The sequence below is a fragment of the Arachis hypogaea genome, chromosome 13, assembly GCF_003086295.3.
Source record: "Arachis hypogaea cultivar Tifrunner chromosome 13, arahy.Tifrunner.gnm2.J5K5, whole genome shotgun sequence".
NCBI lineage: Eukaryota > Viridiplantae > Streptophyta > Magnoliopsida > Fabales > Fabaceae > Arachis > Arachis hypogaea.
This window is the reverse complement of record NC_092048.1, coordinates 144449500-144467536: the sequence shown is the minus strand read 5'-3', so window position 1 is coordinate 144467536 and position 18037 is coordinate 144449500. Positions and strand designations below refer to the sequence as shown.

The window sequence follows — 18037 nt, the reverse complement described above, 5'->3', positions numbered from 1 at the left end:
TTTTATAAAATTATAAAAACCAACAAAATAATTAAACCTTAAATTAATTTGTGCTCATTTTTGTATCTAAATACATTAAAAATAAATTTAATAAATTATTTTAATATTATCATATAATTAAAATATTTAACATTGATAGTGTATATTTAATAAAATTGTATTAAAATTAAACAAAAATATAATAATATTAGTGTTAAATATATTAAAATTTATATTTTTTTTTAATTAATAATATTAATAATATAAATATTTTTATAGATAAAGGATATTTTAAATCGAAATAAATCTTTTGAAGCTTTAAAAATAAATAAAACTAATATGTTATACGGTATACCCTCTTTATTTGGTGGTGATTGACGATGAATAATAAAGAGGAAGAGTGGAAGAAGGCGCAAAAGGCAATTGCGAAGTGCCACATGTCCATTGCAATAGGGATGGCATATTGAGAGTGAAGGAACGCTCTAATACTTGACACACTAACACAGACAAGTAGAGAAAAAAGAGGAGGAAATGCAGGGGAACGAGAGAACAAAGACTCGCTACTACAATCTCCTCCCAGAAAACCGATGCTTCGTCTGGCTACTCACCGGACTTGCCATCATCGCCGCCTCCCTCTTCACAGCCACCACACTTCTTCAAACCTCTGACACCACCTTCCTCTGCCCGCTCACAACTAAAACCCGCTTCGCCTCCGCCCAGCAGTCCACCGCAGCCACCACAACGCCGCTCCAGCTCCGAGCAATACTCCACTACGCCACCTCCCACGTCGTGCCTCAGCAGTCCCTGTCTGAGATCACCATAACCTTCGACGTCTTCAAATCCCTGCAGCACAGACCCCTCAACTTCCTCGTCTTCGGCCTCGGCCACGACTCTCTCATGTGGGCCAGCCTCAACCCAACCGGCACCACCCTCTTCTTGGAAGAGGACCCTAAGTGGTTCCACACCATTCTCGCCGCCGCCCCCGACCTCCACGCCCACACCGTCCGCTACCGGACACAGCTCCAGGAGGCTGATGAGCTTCTCCAGCACTACAGGAAGGAGGAGGCGTGCTGGCCGGCGCGTGCCACCCTGAAAGGGAACGACAAGTGCAGGCTTGCACTTCACGATCTGCCGGAGGAGGTGTACGAGAGGGAGTGGGATCTGGTGATGATTGACGCGCCGAGAGGGTACTTTGCAGAGGCGCCGGGGAGGATGGCGGCGATATTCTCGGCGGCAGTGATGGCGAGGGGGAGAAAAGGATCCGGTGTGACGCACGTGTTCCTACACGATGTGAATCGGAGGGTAGAGAAGCTGTACGCGGAAGAGTTCCTGTGTAGGAAGAATCTTGTGAAAGGTGTTGGCAGGCTATGGCATTTCCAGATTCCGGCCGTGCCTAACACCACCGCTGTCGTTCCCGATCACGTTGATGCTCATCGTTTTTGTTAAACATTCCTTTTCAGGGGGTTAGGATTTAAACACGCATTATTATGACTAATTCCTTACGGACACTGTATTTTTTGTTTTCTTTACACTTACTATATCAATCACATCTTGCACTGGAATACACAACCTATTACTTCTAGTTTTTTACATCTACCCTTTCATTGCCGAGAATATGCTTCTGCGACTATGCAAGAGCCAAGAGGATTTTTTTTTAAATTAAAAATTCAAACACATCATGGTATTGTGGAAACGATCGGAGATGTGATGAAGTGTCCCTCCTCTCATTCCTTTCTTTTTTTTTAATCTCCTATTCCTTGTTCTCACCGACAAAGATAGCTAAGTGGGATACATAGATCTGTTGTGCAGTAAGTATCATACAAGTGGCATCACAGGCATGTGAAAAGGTTTATTTAAAATAAATAAATAAATAAATGTGTATGAGAAAACCAAATGATACGGAGAAAACTGTAAGAAAAAGCCAGAAGATTAATTGGCGACAGTTTCTTTTGCATAATAAGTAATAACGATTATTGGGACTATTATTATGGAAGGAACAAAATCCATAATATTGTTTGACCTTAGATAATATTTTTTCTATTTTAAAGATTCGGTACATTGAATTGGTTTTGTACAGTGATCACTAATCAGTAATCAGGCACTGCAGTAGGTTAATTATTTAAAAGAAAAATAATAGCTGATTGTGGTTTTGGACTTTGCTAGGCTAAAAGACTACGGAGATTCCGCACCTGCAAGTTCCATGACGGTGTCGGTTCTCGATTGCACCAGCTAGATTCCTTTTTAATTTAAATGGGATTTTAATTTAGCATAATGTTCTAGCCTTGGCAAATAATTCCATGTCCCATCACATGCTTCTTGGGTTTTTTTTTCGCCCATTTGGTTCTTTGTTGCTTAGCGTCAATCTCCATGCTTTCAATAGTTAATATAAAAATTTATTGTATAATTTTAGAAGTTAAACTATACCCTTCTCTTTTTTTTTTCCAAATAAAGGTATACTATTCTAAGCATAGTCTAAATTAATCAGTGCACAATTAGGATTTTTAAGATACTTTCTATGGTTGTGGATCAAAGAAGCAACTTCTGAGTGACTCAAAATTGTTATGGTAGCTTTTGACTTGAATCGCTACTATTAAAAAAAGAGAAGCATAGCAGCTTGCCCAATAAGGTGATAACATGACAACCAGATTCTTTTGCATGGGCATAAAGTTAGAAGCTTATAGTTAGTTATACACATTTATAATTATGCATAATCCAAATGTATATATGGTCAGGTGCCTGATCATCCAATATTAATAGCTGCAGACATTAGCAAGTTCCATGTAGAAAGTGCCGTGATCGCATGACCATGCTCCATGAAAGCAATTTCTGTAGACAGTATTATGTCTCTCGAAGCGAAAGCTAACTCCAACAAGGCAACAACAACACTCTTGATACTTCATATCATGTACACGGACTCATAAACAGTACTCATTTTAGGAACAAAATCAACGAGTTAAATCCCACTTGGTTTCTGAGATTAGTGAATTGTACTGATTTAGTCATTGATTTTCTAATTGTTACAATTTGATCCCCAGATTAAAAAAAATGCACTAATATAATCCCTCGTGTATTTTCTATCGCCAGAATTCAACACTATTAGTGACGTAGCTCAAATCTTGTCACACTAGACATATTAAAATGACTTCGTATACGTTTTGACGCTAAAAAGATACTAAATGACGTCGTTTGAGAGTTTGAACAATACTAAAACGTTATATTCTCCATTTTAGTATGAGTAAAGCTAGGGAACCAAAAGTATATCAGCCAAAATTCAGCCAAATACCTTTGGATGAATTCAAAATTTTTACGAGTTAATATATATGGATGTTTTTTCTACTAAGTATTAGAATGTTTCTTTCTCATATTAAATGGATGTTCTTTTATATATTTTTCGAATTTGTGATTGTTAGAAGTGGATAGATTAATGTGAGAAAAAAAGGAAGGTTTTTATAGGTTTTAATTAGGTTTACTTAATCAATTTAAAATTTTTTAAATTTTGAATTTAAAAAATTTAAAATTAATTAATTATTGATATAAATTAATATAGTTTTGTTTAGTTTTTGGCTGATAAACTTTTAGTTCCTTATACTTTTTCTTTTAGTATTGTTCAAACCTTGAAATGATATTATTTAGTATTCTTTTAGTACCAAAACGTGTACAACATCATTTTAATATGTACAATATGACAAGATTTGAGCTATCAAACTAACAACGTTGAAGAGGGACTATATTAATGCACTTTTTTTAATTTAGGGATCAAATTGTAGCAATTGAAAAGTTAGGGAGATCAAATCAGTGCAACTCGCCAATATTAGAGACCAAAGTGGGGTTTAACTCCCAAATCAACCCATTTTTTAGAAAGTCCTAACTTGAGTAAAATAGTTCAAAAACATTTTTTACTTTTTAGTTATACTTTAGTTTATAAAATATTTTATTTTTGTTTATTCTTTTATATTCTAAAATCAAAAAGTTATTTGTATTTTAAAATATTTAATAACCAAATTAAAGAATTACAAAAGATAACATTAATAAAGCTAAGGTTCATTCGATAACAAAAGAGTTAAATACGATTTTGGTCCATGTGGTATAAGTCAAGAAAATTTTTGGTTTCAAATTTTTTTTTCATACAAAATTATCCTTAAGATTCAACGTAATTTTAAAATCCTCGTTTGAACCAAAATATTCTTCTCTTTTTCGTTTTCTTCTTCTTCTTCATTTCTTCTTCATTATCTCTTTTTCTTCTTTATCAAAAGCAAAAATAACACCCAGTTCTTCCTCTCCTATATGGACTGCCCCTCCTCCTTCTCCTCCACCGTCAAAATTCTCTGCAAAAGTAAAAAATGCCTAGACTTCCCACAATTGAAGCAGATGCTCTTTCCACCATTTCTACTAGCACCTAAACTACCTTTTCTGTTGCAATCCCTAGCCAAGTGACCAACCTCACCACACCTATAGTAACCACTATCGTTACCGCCACCTTTGTTGTAGTCCCTTTTCATGTTCCCAAACTCACCGTCGCCGCCACCTCCACTGCAATCTCTCGTCATGTTCCCGAACTCGCCGCACTTAGCCGCCACCATAACTGCCATTGTCACACTGGTAATAGGCTTTTCCGCCTCTTCCATTGGCACCAGCCCTGCATCTGTTATCGTTACGCGCCTGGCCTTTCCCCTCCCCTCCCCTTCCCTCCCTTCTTTGTTAATGTTTGTTTTGACGATGATGATTTTTTTTATTTCTTATTAATGATGATAGTTTTAGTGATAAACTACTATTTTGATTTTGATTTTTTTGAGGTTGTTGTTGAAAGTTATTTCTTGATACACATGGTGATGGAGTGATAGTGGGTGGAGTGATGGTGGTGGTGAGAAGAGAGAGAAATGATATTTTTATCATTTAAAAAATTAGTCTGTCTAAAAGGATGATTTTAAAATTACATTAAGTTTGAAGGATGATTTTGTATGCAAAAAAAGATTAGAAACAAAAAAAAAATTAAACCTAAACTATAAAAAACAAAATCGTACTTAATCTATGACAATATAATGTCATCCTCTAAAATTTTACTTTTATACCAAACACACTTCGAAAATATTAAAGATATTTTATTTTTATATTCAAAAGTCACGCTTCACATAATATAATTTATTAATTTTCATAAGATGGAACATATTTCAATAGTAAATTATCTATGAGTGGTCAAACCTGATAAATTTATGATAATAACATAGGTTAAGTACATCATTATAAGTTCAATAACTACTGTAGATTGTATTTATATCCTGATCTAAAAAATATAGCCAGACCCAAAATGAATAAAAACTTACTCAATAAAAGTGGCATCATCTAATCCTTTTCGATTTCATAAAAGTTGGGCGCAACAACAACCAACTCAACCCTACTTATATGAATGAATCTCAACTAACTCCTACTTATCTAAAAATGAGATCTTAACAATCTCCTTAACAAAAGGGAATGGTTATCCACTGTCAAAGGTGAAACTACTCTAAATGGTGGTTATCAATTCTACTATAAATACATTGACACCCTCAAATATATTCAGAACTCAATCTACTAAAAACATGCCTAAAACTCATGCTAACTTAAGCATCGCAGTCCCTTGAAGGTACCACCCCCATCTCATCACGAGAAACTCGGACGGCGGCACCTCGGCTACGAAACAAGCCTAACACTGTCTCAGAAGGAGTTTGGATCTCATGTCCAGTCCCAAATACAACCCAATTTCAGGTAACCCTCGAAACATTAACGCCATTGCAAGAGCCTAGAGCTCAACCCTTGATAATGGCGAATCATCAATGTCAACATAGGCAAACAACATCCAACTTCAGATATATATAAAAAAGAAGTGGTGATCCACTTTGAAGATTTCTGCCTCCATGATAATAGACTAATAGTGTCGATCTATTCACCAGGACAGAAAAATAAACCACAAATACCCACTCATGATAATGGAACATTTGCATGTTCCAAATACACAGGTTTTATGAAGAAAAAATAATAAATAAAATGTCTCATATTGATTAGTAACTGAAGGAAGAATGGAAAACATTGTTGGTGAAAATAATGAAACCTTTCTTTCCAACTTAAGTTTATACCTGAAAATGCAGCAACAACCCATTCGAATGCAACCTACCAAGTTTATTATAGGCGACAAAAACCCATGGAAATAAATATTGGAATACAGTTTCTATGGATACCGAAAATCTCGTACTGGGTAGACAATATCAAATGGAGATGATGATTCTGCTTCTACAGTTAAATTAGATTAAATTCACTATCATCGAAGAAAAGAAGAGGGAATGACAAAATGCTCCCTTGGTATCCCATCCCTCTCTTTGTTCGTAACAACAATCCCCACCTCGATCTCGCCATCGACGGCTGTAACACTCTAACTTTTAGCACCTCATGATCGTACTAAAAGTTCAGACGTTACTTACCTCTAAACCTTTTAATTCTATATTATTTTTATTTAATATTGAGCCTTTCGCGAATACGAATCGAAACTTTCACCAAGAAAATGAAGAGTTAGTACTTTAAATCATCTATAAAAAATTATATATATCCACGTAGCGTTATGTACATAGAATTACTCAAAGATCCTCAAATACAACTCCTACCCTATAAAAACTAAAACAATAAATGACGAGGGGAAAATAAAATCTAACAACTCAACTTGTAAACAGAATCTTCTATGTTCTTGTAGTTTCGCACTAAGCCTTCGCACCTGTAACTGAAAGCGGTCGAGATAGGGGGTAAGAATTTGAGAGTTCTTAGTAGGGTCGGGGGTTAGAAGTTAAGTTCGTTTCGTTATGTTCACAATCAATAACAACAGTTAACAAAGTATAATCAAACTCAGCAATTACAGAACATAGAATCCAATCACAAGCGCACACAATCATAGAAAACACAATCACAAATAAATATGCGCAAACAAGTTTGATGCATGTCTATTCCTAGTGCAGGTAATAAGCTCATCTGTCGGTTTTGACCCGCTCCCGACGTAACTCAGCAACCTTTGTCTGAGTTTGGTTTCCAGTGCCATAACCTCTGTAAGCAACCCCTGTCTTACAAGTGCGACCCTCTTGAGCCAATGTATGCAAACATAACCTCTGTAAGCAACCTCGGTCTTACAGGTGAGGCTCTCTAGCCAATGTATGTATCAATAACCTCTGTAAGCAACCTCTGTCTTACAGGTGCGGCCATCCCCTGAATTGGCCGATGTATCTCTAGAAAGTAAATCTCAGTGGATTCACTACCATATCTCTTCTCATCTTCAGCAGGTACACAATCATCCCAGCTCGTTCTCAGTGCCAAACAATATCTCTAATTATTTCTTTTTTTTTTGTTCTTTCTTTCGTTTCTTTTATTCCTACTCTCTACTCTCCTGTGACAGAGATTCTTTAGATTCTTTTACTCTTTTCTTTTCTTTCTCATCATTTTTTTAATTCCTTACTTTCAACATCACAAACTATCTTCACACTCTTCCCTCATCTTTCCCTAAATATTTTATGAAGAGAGGATCATGAGATCCTTAACTTAGATTTGTCTTTCTAAGTAACTAGTTCAATGGTTCAACTGAGGTTCAACCAGGATTGAACCGGTTTAATTCAATATATAATTAAATCAGTTCATGAAAAACGACTTGGCCAAAAACATGTTGTATAAAGAAAGCAAGCCGTACATAACATCAAAACGACTTGTAATATCAGGTCATCAAACGAAAACTTTTAAGAAAGAAACAACTACATTACAACAAAATGATAGCGCACGGAAAAATCGCACAAATGGTCATGGAGTAGCGTTATGAAAACGTTACATCATTCAAATCATGTTGAGTTGTCCGACCTCATCGGCTTCAGACCTCAAAACTACTAAACGACTTTTCCACAGCTCAACATTTCGACTTAGTCATCTAATTGCTCAAGCCCGACTTCATAAAGTTCGACCTCGAGTAAGAGCACTGTTCATATATTGGTGCAAAAAACATAGCCAAGTCCAAAATGAATAAAAGCCCACCCAACAAAGGTAGCCTCATCTACTCCTATCCAACCTCATAGAGGTCGGACGCAACGACAACCGACTCAACCGTACTTATCTGAATGAATCTCAACTAACTCCTACTCATCTATAAATGAGATCTTAATAATCATTCGAACAAAAAGGAACGGTTATCCACTATCAAAGGTAGTTATCAACTCTACTATAAATATACTGACACCCTCAGGTCTCAGGTATATTCATGACCTAATCTATTAAAAATCTGTCTAAAACTCATAATAACTTAAGTATCGAAATCTTTTGTAAGTACCACTCTCTACGTCTTCATGAAAAACTTGAACTGCGGCACTTCGGCTATGAAATAAGTTGGACGCTACCTCAAAAAGAGTCTGAATCTCACGTCCAAAGCCAAATACAACTCAGTTAGAAATCTCACGTCCAAAGCCAAATACAACTCAGTCAGTAATCTTCAGGACAGATTATTATGAATTTAATATACATTACTAAAAAAATATTAAAAGGTCGTAATAATTTATTTTTTTATTAGTAATTAGTCAATAATATTTAAAAATTTAATTAAAAATATTGGTCAATATAAATTAAAATTATCGATTTTTTTAAACTTAAAAAAAAAAACTGAGACATTCCTTGATTGTGGGGTCGTTTGTCTCTGAACCTGACGGAGAGTAAAGTTATCAACGAAATTAAAGAAAAAAGACACCAAGGCAAGTCGGCTAAAAAATAATCGTGGCATAAGAGCAAGGTATTCCTATAAATCACTATAACTTATAATGAGTTCAATTAGAAAATTATTTTTTTTCTGTTAATATCAATTAATTTTTTTAAAATTATTTTTTTATTTTTAATTTTAAATCTTTAACTTTAAATTTTAATTCTAAATCATATTCTTAAATCCTAATCTTCCAAAAAATGAGGGTAAAAACATAATTCTATAATAAAAAATTGACTAAATTGATTAAAAATTAATTTCTTAATTATTTATATATAATTTGAATCTAACTAGAGTCAAATTTTTTCAATCAATGTTAGTCAATATTTTAAATTTTATCTTAAATTTTAAATTCAAATTTTAAATCATAAATCTCAAATTTTAATTTTAAATTCTAAATTTTCAGAAAAAATAGCTTAAAAAAATAATTTTACAAAAAGAGAAAATCGCTAATGTGTTGAAGAAAGTTCAACCACGTGTCACTCACGATTTTCTTCATCAGTTCATCTGCTTCATCTTAATTCCTAGAACTAGAAAAAGACTTGTTTTTTCTTAAACTTCCCCCCTTCAATGCTTCGTAGATATCATTTAAAGTCTGTGAAACTTTATGCTTTTTGCTTATTTTTAAGTACGGATTGAGATTTCACAGGAGTATGGATGCCAATTAAACACTTGACATGCATGGCAGAATTGGAAGACAAGAATCTCGTGTTCAGTTTTAATCTACCCATATTCAGAAGCAAATTGAAACGTGACTAATCTAAATCAACCGAGTCGACTTACAATAGAGATTATCTCTCCTACAACTATTTTTCATTTACAGAACTCAAATTTGAGTAGTTACTAAAAATAGTAAGTGTTGAAGACTAATGAAAGAGAGTCTCCCTCTCCCCCTTACATCTATTAGTTACTAAAAATACTAAGAATATCAGGATGAGATGACATCCAGTTATTTATACATGAAAGAAGCTCTTTTTATGGTTTTAACTAAAACCAGCTCATCAATAAAAGAGAATTAACAATATCTATTATACTATCAAAACTAATACTAGGAAATCATACAGTTGGTGTGCCACATCTTCAGAGAATATAAAACATAACCAACTTTCATCCTGATTAATACAGGGATATGTATTGGTTATCCTGGCTTAATTAGAGAATAAAATTGACCCAAGTAGAAAGCAGCCATGAGTAGACATACCTTGATATCTAAAAATACAATCTGACTTATTAGAAAAAGTATTTCATCCTGTCATCCCTCCTCATGGCATTATATACAGCTTGGACCTGAAAAATACAACATTCCACATCAAGGTACATTCTCTCAGCCTTAATTGCATAAAGATTCAAAAAGCTACAACATAATATCAGATATATTGAAATACATCGTAGCATAACCTACCCTCCACCCAGGTAAAAATAAGCTATGAATATTTACTCTTACAGTGTGGAAAGGGAGAAAAGGAAAGAACAGCCAAAATGACCTGCTCACTGGAAACAACTTCAATGGGTCCAATATTTACAGATACATATTTGCCCCCCGACGATGACTTCTGCTTCACACATCCCTGAAACATGATGTCAAATGTTATGCAGATCAAACATATGGCATTTGTGAAGTCCTCCTCAAATGCTGGACAAAAAGTAAAGGTAAAATATATTGAGAAGAGTTAAATCATCCAACTTTTCACAATTTTCATGTAGCAAAACTCAATTGAAGCAGGGTTTCTTAGGGAACAAGGCTCTCACTTGGTAGGGTTTGAGGAGGGTAATGACTAACGAATACAGCCTTATCCCTGAAAGTAAAGAAACTTTTTTTCCAAAATCTGAGTCTGTAAGCCTCCAAATCACAAGGCAACCCTACTGTTGTGCTAAAACTCACCCTCTTGCAAGATTTAATAACTAAAGTTAAATCTATTAAAGCTTGGCATATATTCTTATGTGACTAATCTCGGTTGGTACCGAACTTGCAGTCAGTCTATTTGCAAGTCCTCATTTATGATCCCTAGTGTTCATTATTGTGATAATACATTCATTGCAAACATTCTCGTGTGTCAACCAGGAAATATCATTGATGTGAACAGCTTGTAATACCAGAGGTCAGCAACCAAGCTACAGCAATAAATAATTTGTCAACAGCATATCACTTTGGCTACCCTGTTGTAATCGTATCAATTGAAAGGAAACTGAAGTATCACCTAAAAGTTTGTTTATCTTGTGACAGAAGATCTCAACATTTACCACATTCATCCAAAGATTGTAGAACTAAAATCATTTCTAGATCCCAGTCATGAGTTAACCAGCGAAGCCCAGGAACTTTAAGCTAACTTACAAGTGCATTCAAGATAATCAAGAAGTTCCACAGCATCATAGAGAGTGCAAGCGAGAGAAGTGTTGCAAGTTGCAACCAAGGCCTAGACTATATTAGGGACTTTACATAGTGGGAATGTTTGGTTAACTCCCATTCATTAGGCATAAGTCAAGAAACTGGCAACAAGAAGTTAGATACATAAGAGATCCATTGGGCAAGCTTGAAGATGTTTTCACAATGAGAATGCCTTACATCATGCAGGGGCATTACCAGTTAGTCCCTATTTCCTAATCAGTCCTCATGAAACATATAATTACAGCTACACAGAGTTGATATACGTTTTCTATTTCAATTAATTAGTGTATTGTTATAAGTTGTAGTTTCAGCAGCAATATAAAATAGAAGATGAGTGAGAGAGAGAGAGAGAGAGAATAGAAACAAAACCTGAGGAATTGGGTGTTGGATAACAGATTGAACGGCAAGGACCATGGCTTGCACAAAATCGTCACCTCCAATTCCAATTGCGGTGAACCCTCGAACACTTGGATACGAGTTGACCTTCTGATCCAATGCGAGCCATTCATCATAACCAGCGTGGGCGCCACCGCTCTTGGATACCTCTGTTACAATCCCAATCAGGAGACAATGCGATTACAAAGCTGCATAATGAATTTATGTTGAAATTACCGGAAGGTTGTTGAGGTGGAGGTTCTTGATGGTCGTGAGACGGCGTCGATTCATGGTGAGAGCAAGAGGTAGGCGGTTGCGGAGGACGAAAGCGGCGAGAGGCAATGTGAATGGGCGTGAGACTGGAATGGTGAATACAAGGCCGGGGTAGCAAGGGTTGTAAAGCCATGGCCGAACGAATCATGCTCCTCAACGCCATTCTTCTTTCTTTCTTGTCAATGCCTCTAATAACCCATATTTTGGAACCTATACTTTCAATCAACAAAAAAATTAAATTGTTTTGTTGGTTTAAATTTAACCCACGTTATCTTGATGAAATAAATAAGGTTTTTATACTTGTTAATAATTATAGCTTATAGCTTTTAAAATTTAAGGAAATGCACTTTAATTTAACAAACAATATAAAAGAATGATCTTTTAAGACGGGCTTAATAAACAATTGAATACTTGATACGACAAAATTAATGACATTTTTAAGCGTTTACTTTAGCAGTTAAATCTTGGTCTCCTTCCTTCCGCCCCAATGAGGCTTTTTTGGCACTACATTAGTTTGGATTCGTATTGTGGAACTAAATATTTTTTACTTTCAAGAGGAAGCTATGCTACGCATTGCTTCAACTATAGGCAAGCCGATCAAGATAGATTTGGCCACGAAGGCTGCAAAGAGGGGGAGATTTGCTCATGCGTGTGTGGAGATTGATTTGGGGCTTCTAGTGGATGGGTGCACTTTTAATGTTGAATATGAAAGTTTAGATCTTATTTGTGGCTCTTGCAAATGCTATGGACATGTAGCAGTGGAATCGTCAAAAGAGAAGCAACCTTCCATTGACAATCATGCTCCGGCAACCGGGATGGTGAATGATGGTGCATCGGAGGAGGCACATAGTGTGGTGCAGCGGCTGAGATCCAACACGGTGAAACAGTGGAGATTCAAAATTCGACTCCATTCGAATCTGGAAAGAATAAAAAATTTGATTCTCTGCCTAACGTAAATCCAGATTTTGTGCCTTCAAGCATGCATGAGGATGCCAAAGAAAACGGTTAAGTGTATCAACAGATTTTGTGCCTTCAAGCATGCATGAGCATGACTACTATTGTAAAAACTCAAAAATTTTAACAAATTCAATAAAGTTACTTGATTATCTCACCTCGAACTTTTATCATAACCTCTATAAACGCAATTTTAAAATGTCAACCATCTAATACAATCAATAGATGCTCTAAATATACGTCGATTATTCTCAATTTTCTCTGATATTTATCGTTCATAAGTGTATCAACATGTTGTGATTGCTTCATCAAATCATCACATAATTTCGTTGCCTTTTGATGGAACGAATTGGAACCTTTACCAATGTGATTCAAAAGAGGACAATCTTTTTCGCTATTTACTTTCTTTCAATTTTTGAAGCTGTTTTCAATGAAAGCATTTGAACCTGTATTGATTGAAGATTCCATAGCAAATAGATAGCATGATAAATAATATACAATATCATCTTCAATAGAATACTCTAACCATAATGGATATAGTTCAAACCAAGAAGCTTGAAAACGACGACGATGACTTATATCGCTCAAGAATGGATAATTATTAAGTATTGGTTTATTTGGTCCAACTTTAAGATAAACTCAGATGAATTTCATCTCTTTTATCTAGATGAAACTTACAAATTATTGGTCGAATTTCTGGATCTCTTACCAAATGACATACTTCTATTTGTTCAGGATTAAGGGTGTGTTTGGCAAACACGTTGGGGAGGAGAGAAGCCCGTTTGAGCTTCTTGAAAGTTTCACTTTGATATTTGGCAATTTTTATCTTTGTGAACGCAGAATTGATTCTGCCTCTGAACCCACGTTTAGGAGAAGCTCAAATTTGTAGCTTCTGCGTTTCACGTTTCACGTTTCATGTTTAGGAGAAGCTAAAATATTTCTTTTTTGCCAACCCTACCCTTCATTTTCTTCTATAAGAATGATACTAGTAACTATTATCTTCACAGTCATTTTTGTAGTTCTTCCTACTTCTTCATAATTTTTTAGTTCCATTTTTTCATCAAAATCGTTCAGATTTACTTCAATCACTAACAAATTAATCTTTTTATTTTTATTTGATTATATTCATATGAATTTTATTTACGTTTTATGGTATTTTTTTTGTTCATATGATATATGTTGTTGGTTTTATGAAATTTTTATTATTTCTTATCTGTGTAATTTTTTTTCTATTCTTTGATGTACTCTATTTTTGTTTTGTATTAATTTTTTTTATTTTTTATTCTGAATTTATAAAATTTGTAATTGTAATTGTAATTATTATATATTACATTTATTATCAAAATTTTGAATAATATAAATTATGATCTTATAAAAAAAGGACAAAATAAATAAAAAATTAATTATAAGTAACAATAGAGTCATAAATAATAAAAATTTATAGTTTAAAATAATACTAAATTAAAGAGTACTGACGATACTAAAAAAAATTATAGAATATTTTTTTTGTGTGACATTATAAAATTTATAGTACTCTCTTTTATATTTTTATTTTTTATTGTATTTATTTTATTTATATGATAAATATTTTTTATATTATTTTTTATAGTATTCTGATTTTGCAGGTATATAAAATTGATGTCTATTTTAGTAATTTTTTATCTAAAAGTGATTTTGAGTAGTATAATCCAAACAACATTTATTTTACTATAATCAATTTTGATATAAAGATTACCAAACATAAATCACGTTAATCCAAACTAACTTATCATCAAAATCAATTTTACAAAATCAATTTTATGCAAACTCTGGTTTACAAACTGTAATCCAAACACATACTAAGTCGTGGGCGCTTTGACTTTAAACTTTCTTGTTGAGGAGCTAAAGTATTTATGTTTGATGCCTCAAGTATTGAAGATGTTGGTGTTGATATAACAATATTAGAAACATCTTCACTCTTCTAACTAGTCTTTTTAAAAAAAGTGCCTATTGTTTTCATCTTACTCATGATTCAACTAAATTCCTACAATTGAGAATTTACATAGATAATAAGATAAGCACTATGCAACTTAACTAAAACTCAATTAATTTTATTTTTTGCAAATCAATAATATCAATGTCACAAACAATTAATAATGAGAGAAAAAAATTAAAAACAATATAAACTAGGATAACATTATAATTACATGATTATCTTGTTCAATTTCTTTCAAAAACCTAAAATATTATTATAAGATTATAAACTAGATAAATAAATAAATACATAAATTATTCAAAAAATAAATAAAAGAAATAACTTACAAAAAAAAAAGAATGAGAGATGATAATAGAAAATTAAAAACTACTTGCTATTTTGTAAGTTGTAATAATAATAGAAATATGGAGCGATATTTTGTTTTTTATTTGAAAAAAGAGAGAAAAATTGAAAAAGTGATTTGTTTGCTTGTTGTTGCTGTAGATTCTCTTCACTTTTAATATGGATTAGGACTTTTTTTTAACTAAGTATATGATCCATGACCCAAGTAACACTAATTTTAAATTATTTTTGTTGCATTCACTTTCTGAATGAGAATTACCAAAAGCCATATATTTTTTAAAAGGGGAGGCCTAATATTTTTTAATGGGACCATTCTTTTATTTTTTATTATTTTTGTAAAGAATTTTGTTTGGGAGAACACTGTCTCACCTCCATAATAGGTAACTTTATTCCTAACAGTAACAATAACAACGACGTTGAAAAAAAAAAGTGCGCAAAAGAAGAAGAGACGATGACAATAACGATGGAAGAGAAAGAAGAAAAAACAACGTCTCTATATATACTAAAGAGAATAAGTACACCATAACTTAGTTAAAAATTTGGTTAAAAAAAACGCTTTGTAACCTAAATCTATTGTTATTTTTATATTTATGCATTACATTTAGTTATAATTGATAAAATTTATAAAATATATATATATATATATATATATATATATATATATATATATATATATATATATATATTTAGTTAGAATATCTAAGACATCAACACTTGCATACCATGACGAGTATGTGTTTGGACCAATATGTCTTCACAATTTTTCAAAATTCTAAACTTACCCTGCCTCTGCTTGTCACTTTACCTCTTCCTCTAACTTTATTATTTTACCCTAAACCAGTAACCGCCTGGCAAAGGAACCTGATTGGCAAAGAGGAGCTCTGACCTAAACCACGTTACACAAGCTCATTAAGAGAGACACCAGAGTCGAATCCTTAGATAGACAGATGAATGGGACTTGAGAAAGAAATGTGAAGCACAGACAAAAATTGGAGAAAGCAGATTCCTTGGGCAAGTGAGCCACTTTGAAAAATCATGATCCACTCGGTGTGAAGTGAAAGATATGCACACACCAAGCAACAATATGAACAAATGGAGCTATCAACTGACTCAGCAATCACCACCGTATGCTGTATGCATGCACATTCTTAACATGTCCTACATAGCAATTGCACACACACATTCAAATTTTAAACGTGCAATATTGTTTGGGTTGAACTTGCCGACCGATTTCCATGTACAAGTAACTCTGATTGGTTCTTCATATGTAGGTGCTTTCTACAGTACTATTAAGTAACACAGTACATTTAGTTTATGTGAAATTTCATTATGAAACGATTCAACCATTTTTCACGTGTCATATAACTGAACAACATTAATGTAGTACTTTCAGTAATTGGACAAGAAATTTCTCCTCCGACATACAACGGACTACTGTTTATTGATCGGTTATTAATTCTAGGATTGACCAATGCAAGTTGCTATAGTGGCACGTTGGTTAAAATATTGAAGAGAAAGATATGCAAAAGTGTGCAGTTAAGACATGCTAAGTGAAATTGATAGCATAAGCATCAAATGGAAAAAGCTCTGTCCTTTAATTTAAGGTTTTGCACATCACTCCAAGTATCATAACATACTTGACACATCACATCAAAATAATTCCCTTCCATATTCCAATCCACAACCAAAATAATCAGAGGACAGAGGACAGAGGCCAACACTTGCACAACAAATTCCCATTTGCGAATAAAATGTAAAAACTTTTATAATGAGAAAACTAATTAGTAATTACAGTGTATTGTTATAGCGATTGTATAAACTAATAATCCCCCCTCTGTGTCTTACAATCATCATCCATCATATCATATAATATATTACATTAAATATAATAACATATTCCATTCATTTCGGATGAGAAACCAATACCAGGAATAATTCAAAACAAAAATAACACCAAACTGGTTCACTCAGCTGGGAGGGGGACGGTTCGTAGGCCTTACCGCAATCCTAGCTGGTATAGGTCGGCCGGTTCCGGTTCCACCACAACTGCTGCAAGCCATGCGACCAGAACCGGCGCATGTTCGGCACCCTACGTCGCCATCGGACCAACGGGAACAGATGCAGGTGACCCGGCCGGTTCCGTTGCAAGAAGGGCAGCGAGGGAAGGATCCAGCCATGGTGTTGGGGTTGTTGTCCATGACTGACTTGACGAGAACCGCTCCGGCAAGGACGCTGAGACCGGTGGCCAGCTGAGTTAACACGATTGGACCCATTTTGATTTGGTTTGTGGGAGATAAGGGAATATGGAAGAGAAAAGAAAGAAGAGTATGATTTTTTGCGTAGTTAGAATTATATTGTAGCTGTGGATTGTGGTGATGGTGGTGGTGTGAATGATTTTTTTTTAGATTTGGTGAAGTAAAAGAAAAAAAAGATTAGTTAAATGATAAAAGTGGTTGCGGAATTGTACACGTAGAAGGCGTTGTGTCTAGTGGCTGATATGAGAACCGGGTTTGGAGTTTTATGTAGGGACCAGAGATCCTTTGCTTGCTTGTTTGGATTCCCTTCCACTTGCTTACTTCTTCTATTCACCCAGTTAGAGTCAGACACCCTTTTCAATTCCATTTCCCACTCTCTTATCTTGCCTCCTTCACCTCTAGCCTCTTGGTTTAATAATTTTTTCTCTTTTGACTAAAATTCTAATGGAAAAGAAAAAATTCATTCTTATTTTCTTCTTTTTGTTAATATTTAAACATTTTCGGAATCATAAAATTAATTAAATTTGAAGAAAAATATTTAATAAATGTTCAAAATCGGAGAAGTATTCTTGTTATGTTTTAAAAACCTTGGCCAAATTTATTCACTGCTTTCTAACCCCAAACCAATAACAATATTAGAACCAAATAGATCATGCATGCAAACTATCTTTTACATCTTTTTTGGTAGAGATACAAAAAAAAGAAAAAAAAATTATCCAATTTGGCTAAACAACTTAAACAAGGACTTTTATTAA

The 18037-nt window shown here is 34.0% G+C and overlaps 3 protein-coding genes across 7 annotated transcripts; 1 reads left to right on the top strand and 2 right to left on the bottom strand.

The window, feature by feature from the left end:
* The first annotated feature begins 325 nt into the window (after positions 1–325).
* LOC112792597 (arabinogalactan O-methyltransferase 1) lies at positions 326–1561 on the top strand. Its single transcript, XM_025835895.3, has one exon. The coding sequence runs from the start codon at positions 511–513 to the stop codon at positions 1423–1425; it is 915 nt and encodes a 304-aa protein (XP_025691680.1). The 5' UTR covers positions 326–510; the 3' UTR covers positions 1426–1561.
* Positions 1562–6519: 4958 nt separating this feature from the next.
* Positions 6520–12165, bottom strand: LOC112792596 (uncharacterized). Of its 5 annotated transcripts, none has more exons than XM_072212963.1 (5): positions 11721–12029; positions 11478–11653; positions 10207–10290; positions 9924–10009; positions 6520–6724 (listed from the first exon to the last, which is right to left on the bottom strand). In XM_072212963.1, the coding sequence occupies exons 1-4, from the start codon at positions 11917–11919 to the stop codon at positions 9953–9955; spliced, it is 516 nt and encodes a 171-aa protein (XP_072069064.1). In that variant the 5' UTR covers positions 11920–12029; the 3' UTR covers positions 6520–6724; positions 9924–9952. The 5 variants fall into 5 exon arrangements, 4 of the variants coding, with proteins under 4 accessions (XP_072069064.1, XP_025691677.1, XP_072069065.1 ...); XR_011870117.1 differs by lacking the exon at positions 6520–6724 and adding an exon at positions 9497–9834 and having other exon boundaries at positions 10167–10290; positions 11721–12165; XM_025835892.3 differs by lacking the exon at positions 6520–6724 and adding an exon at positions 9497–9834 and having other exon boundaries at positions 11721–12123.
* Positions 12166–16766: 4601 nt separating this feature from the next.
* LOC112792595 (uncharacterized) lies at positions 16767–17535 on the bottom strand. Its single transcript, XM_025835890.3, has one exon. It carries the CDS (start codon positions 17298–17300, stop codon positions 16995–16997), a length of 306 nt encoding a protein of 101 aa, XP_025691675.1. The 5' UTR covers positions 17301–17535; the 3' UTR covers positions 16767–16994.
* Between the last annotated feature and the right edge of the window lie 502 nt (positions 17536–18037).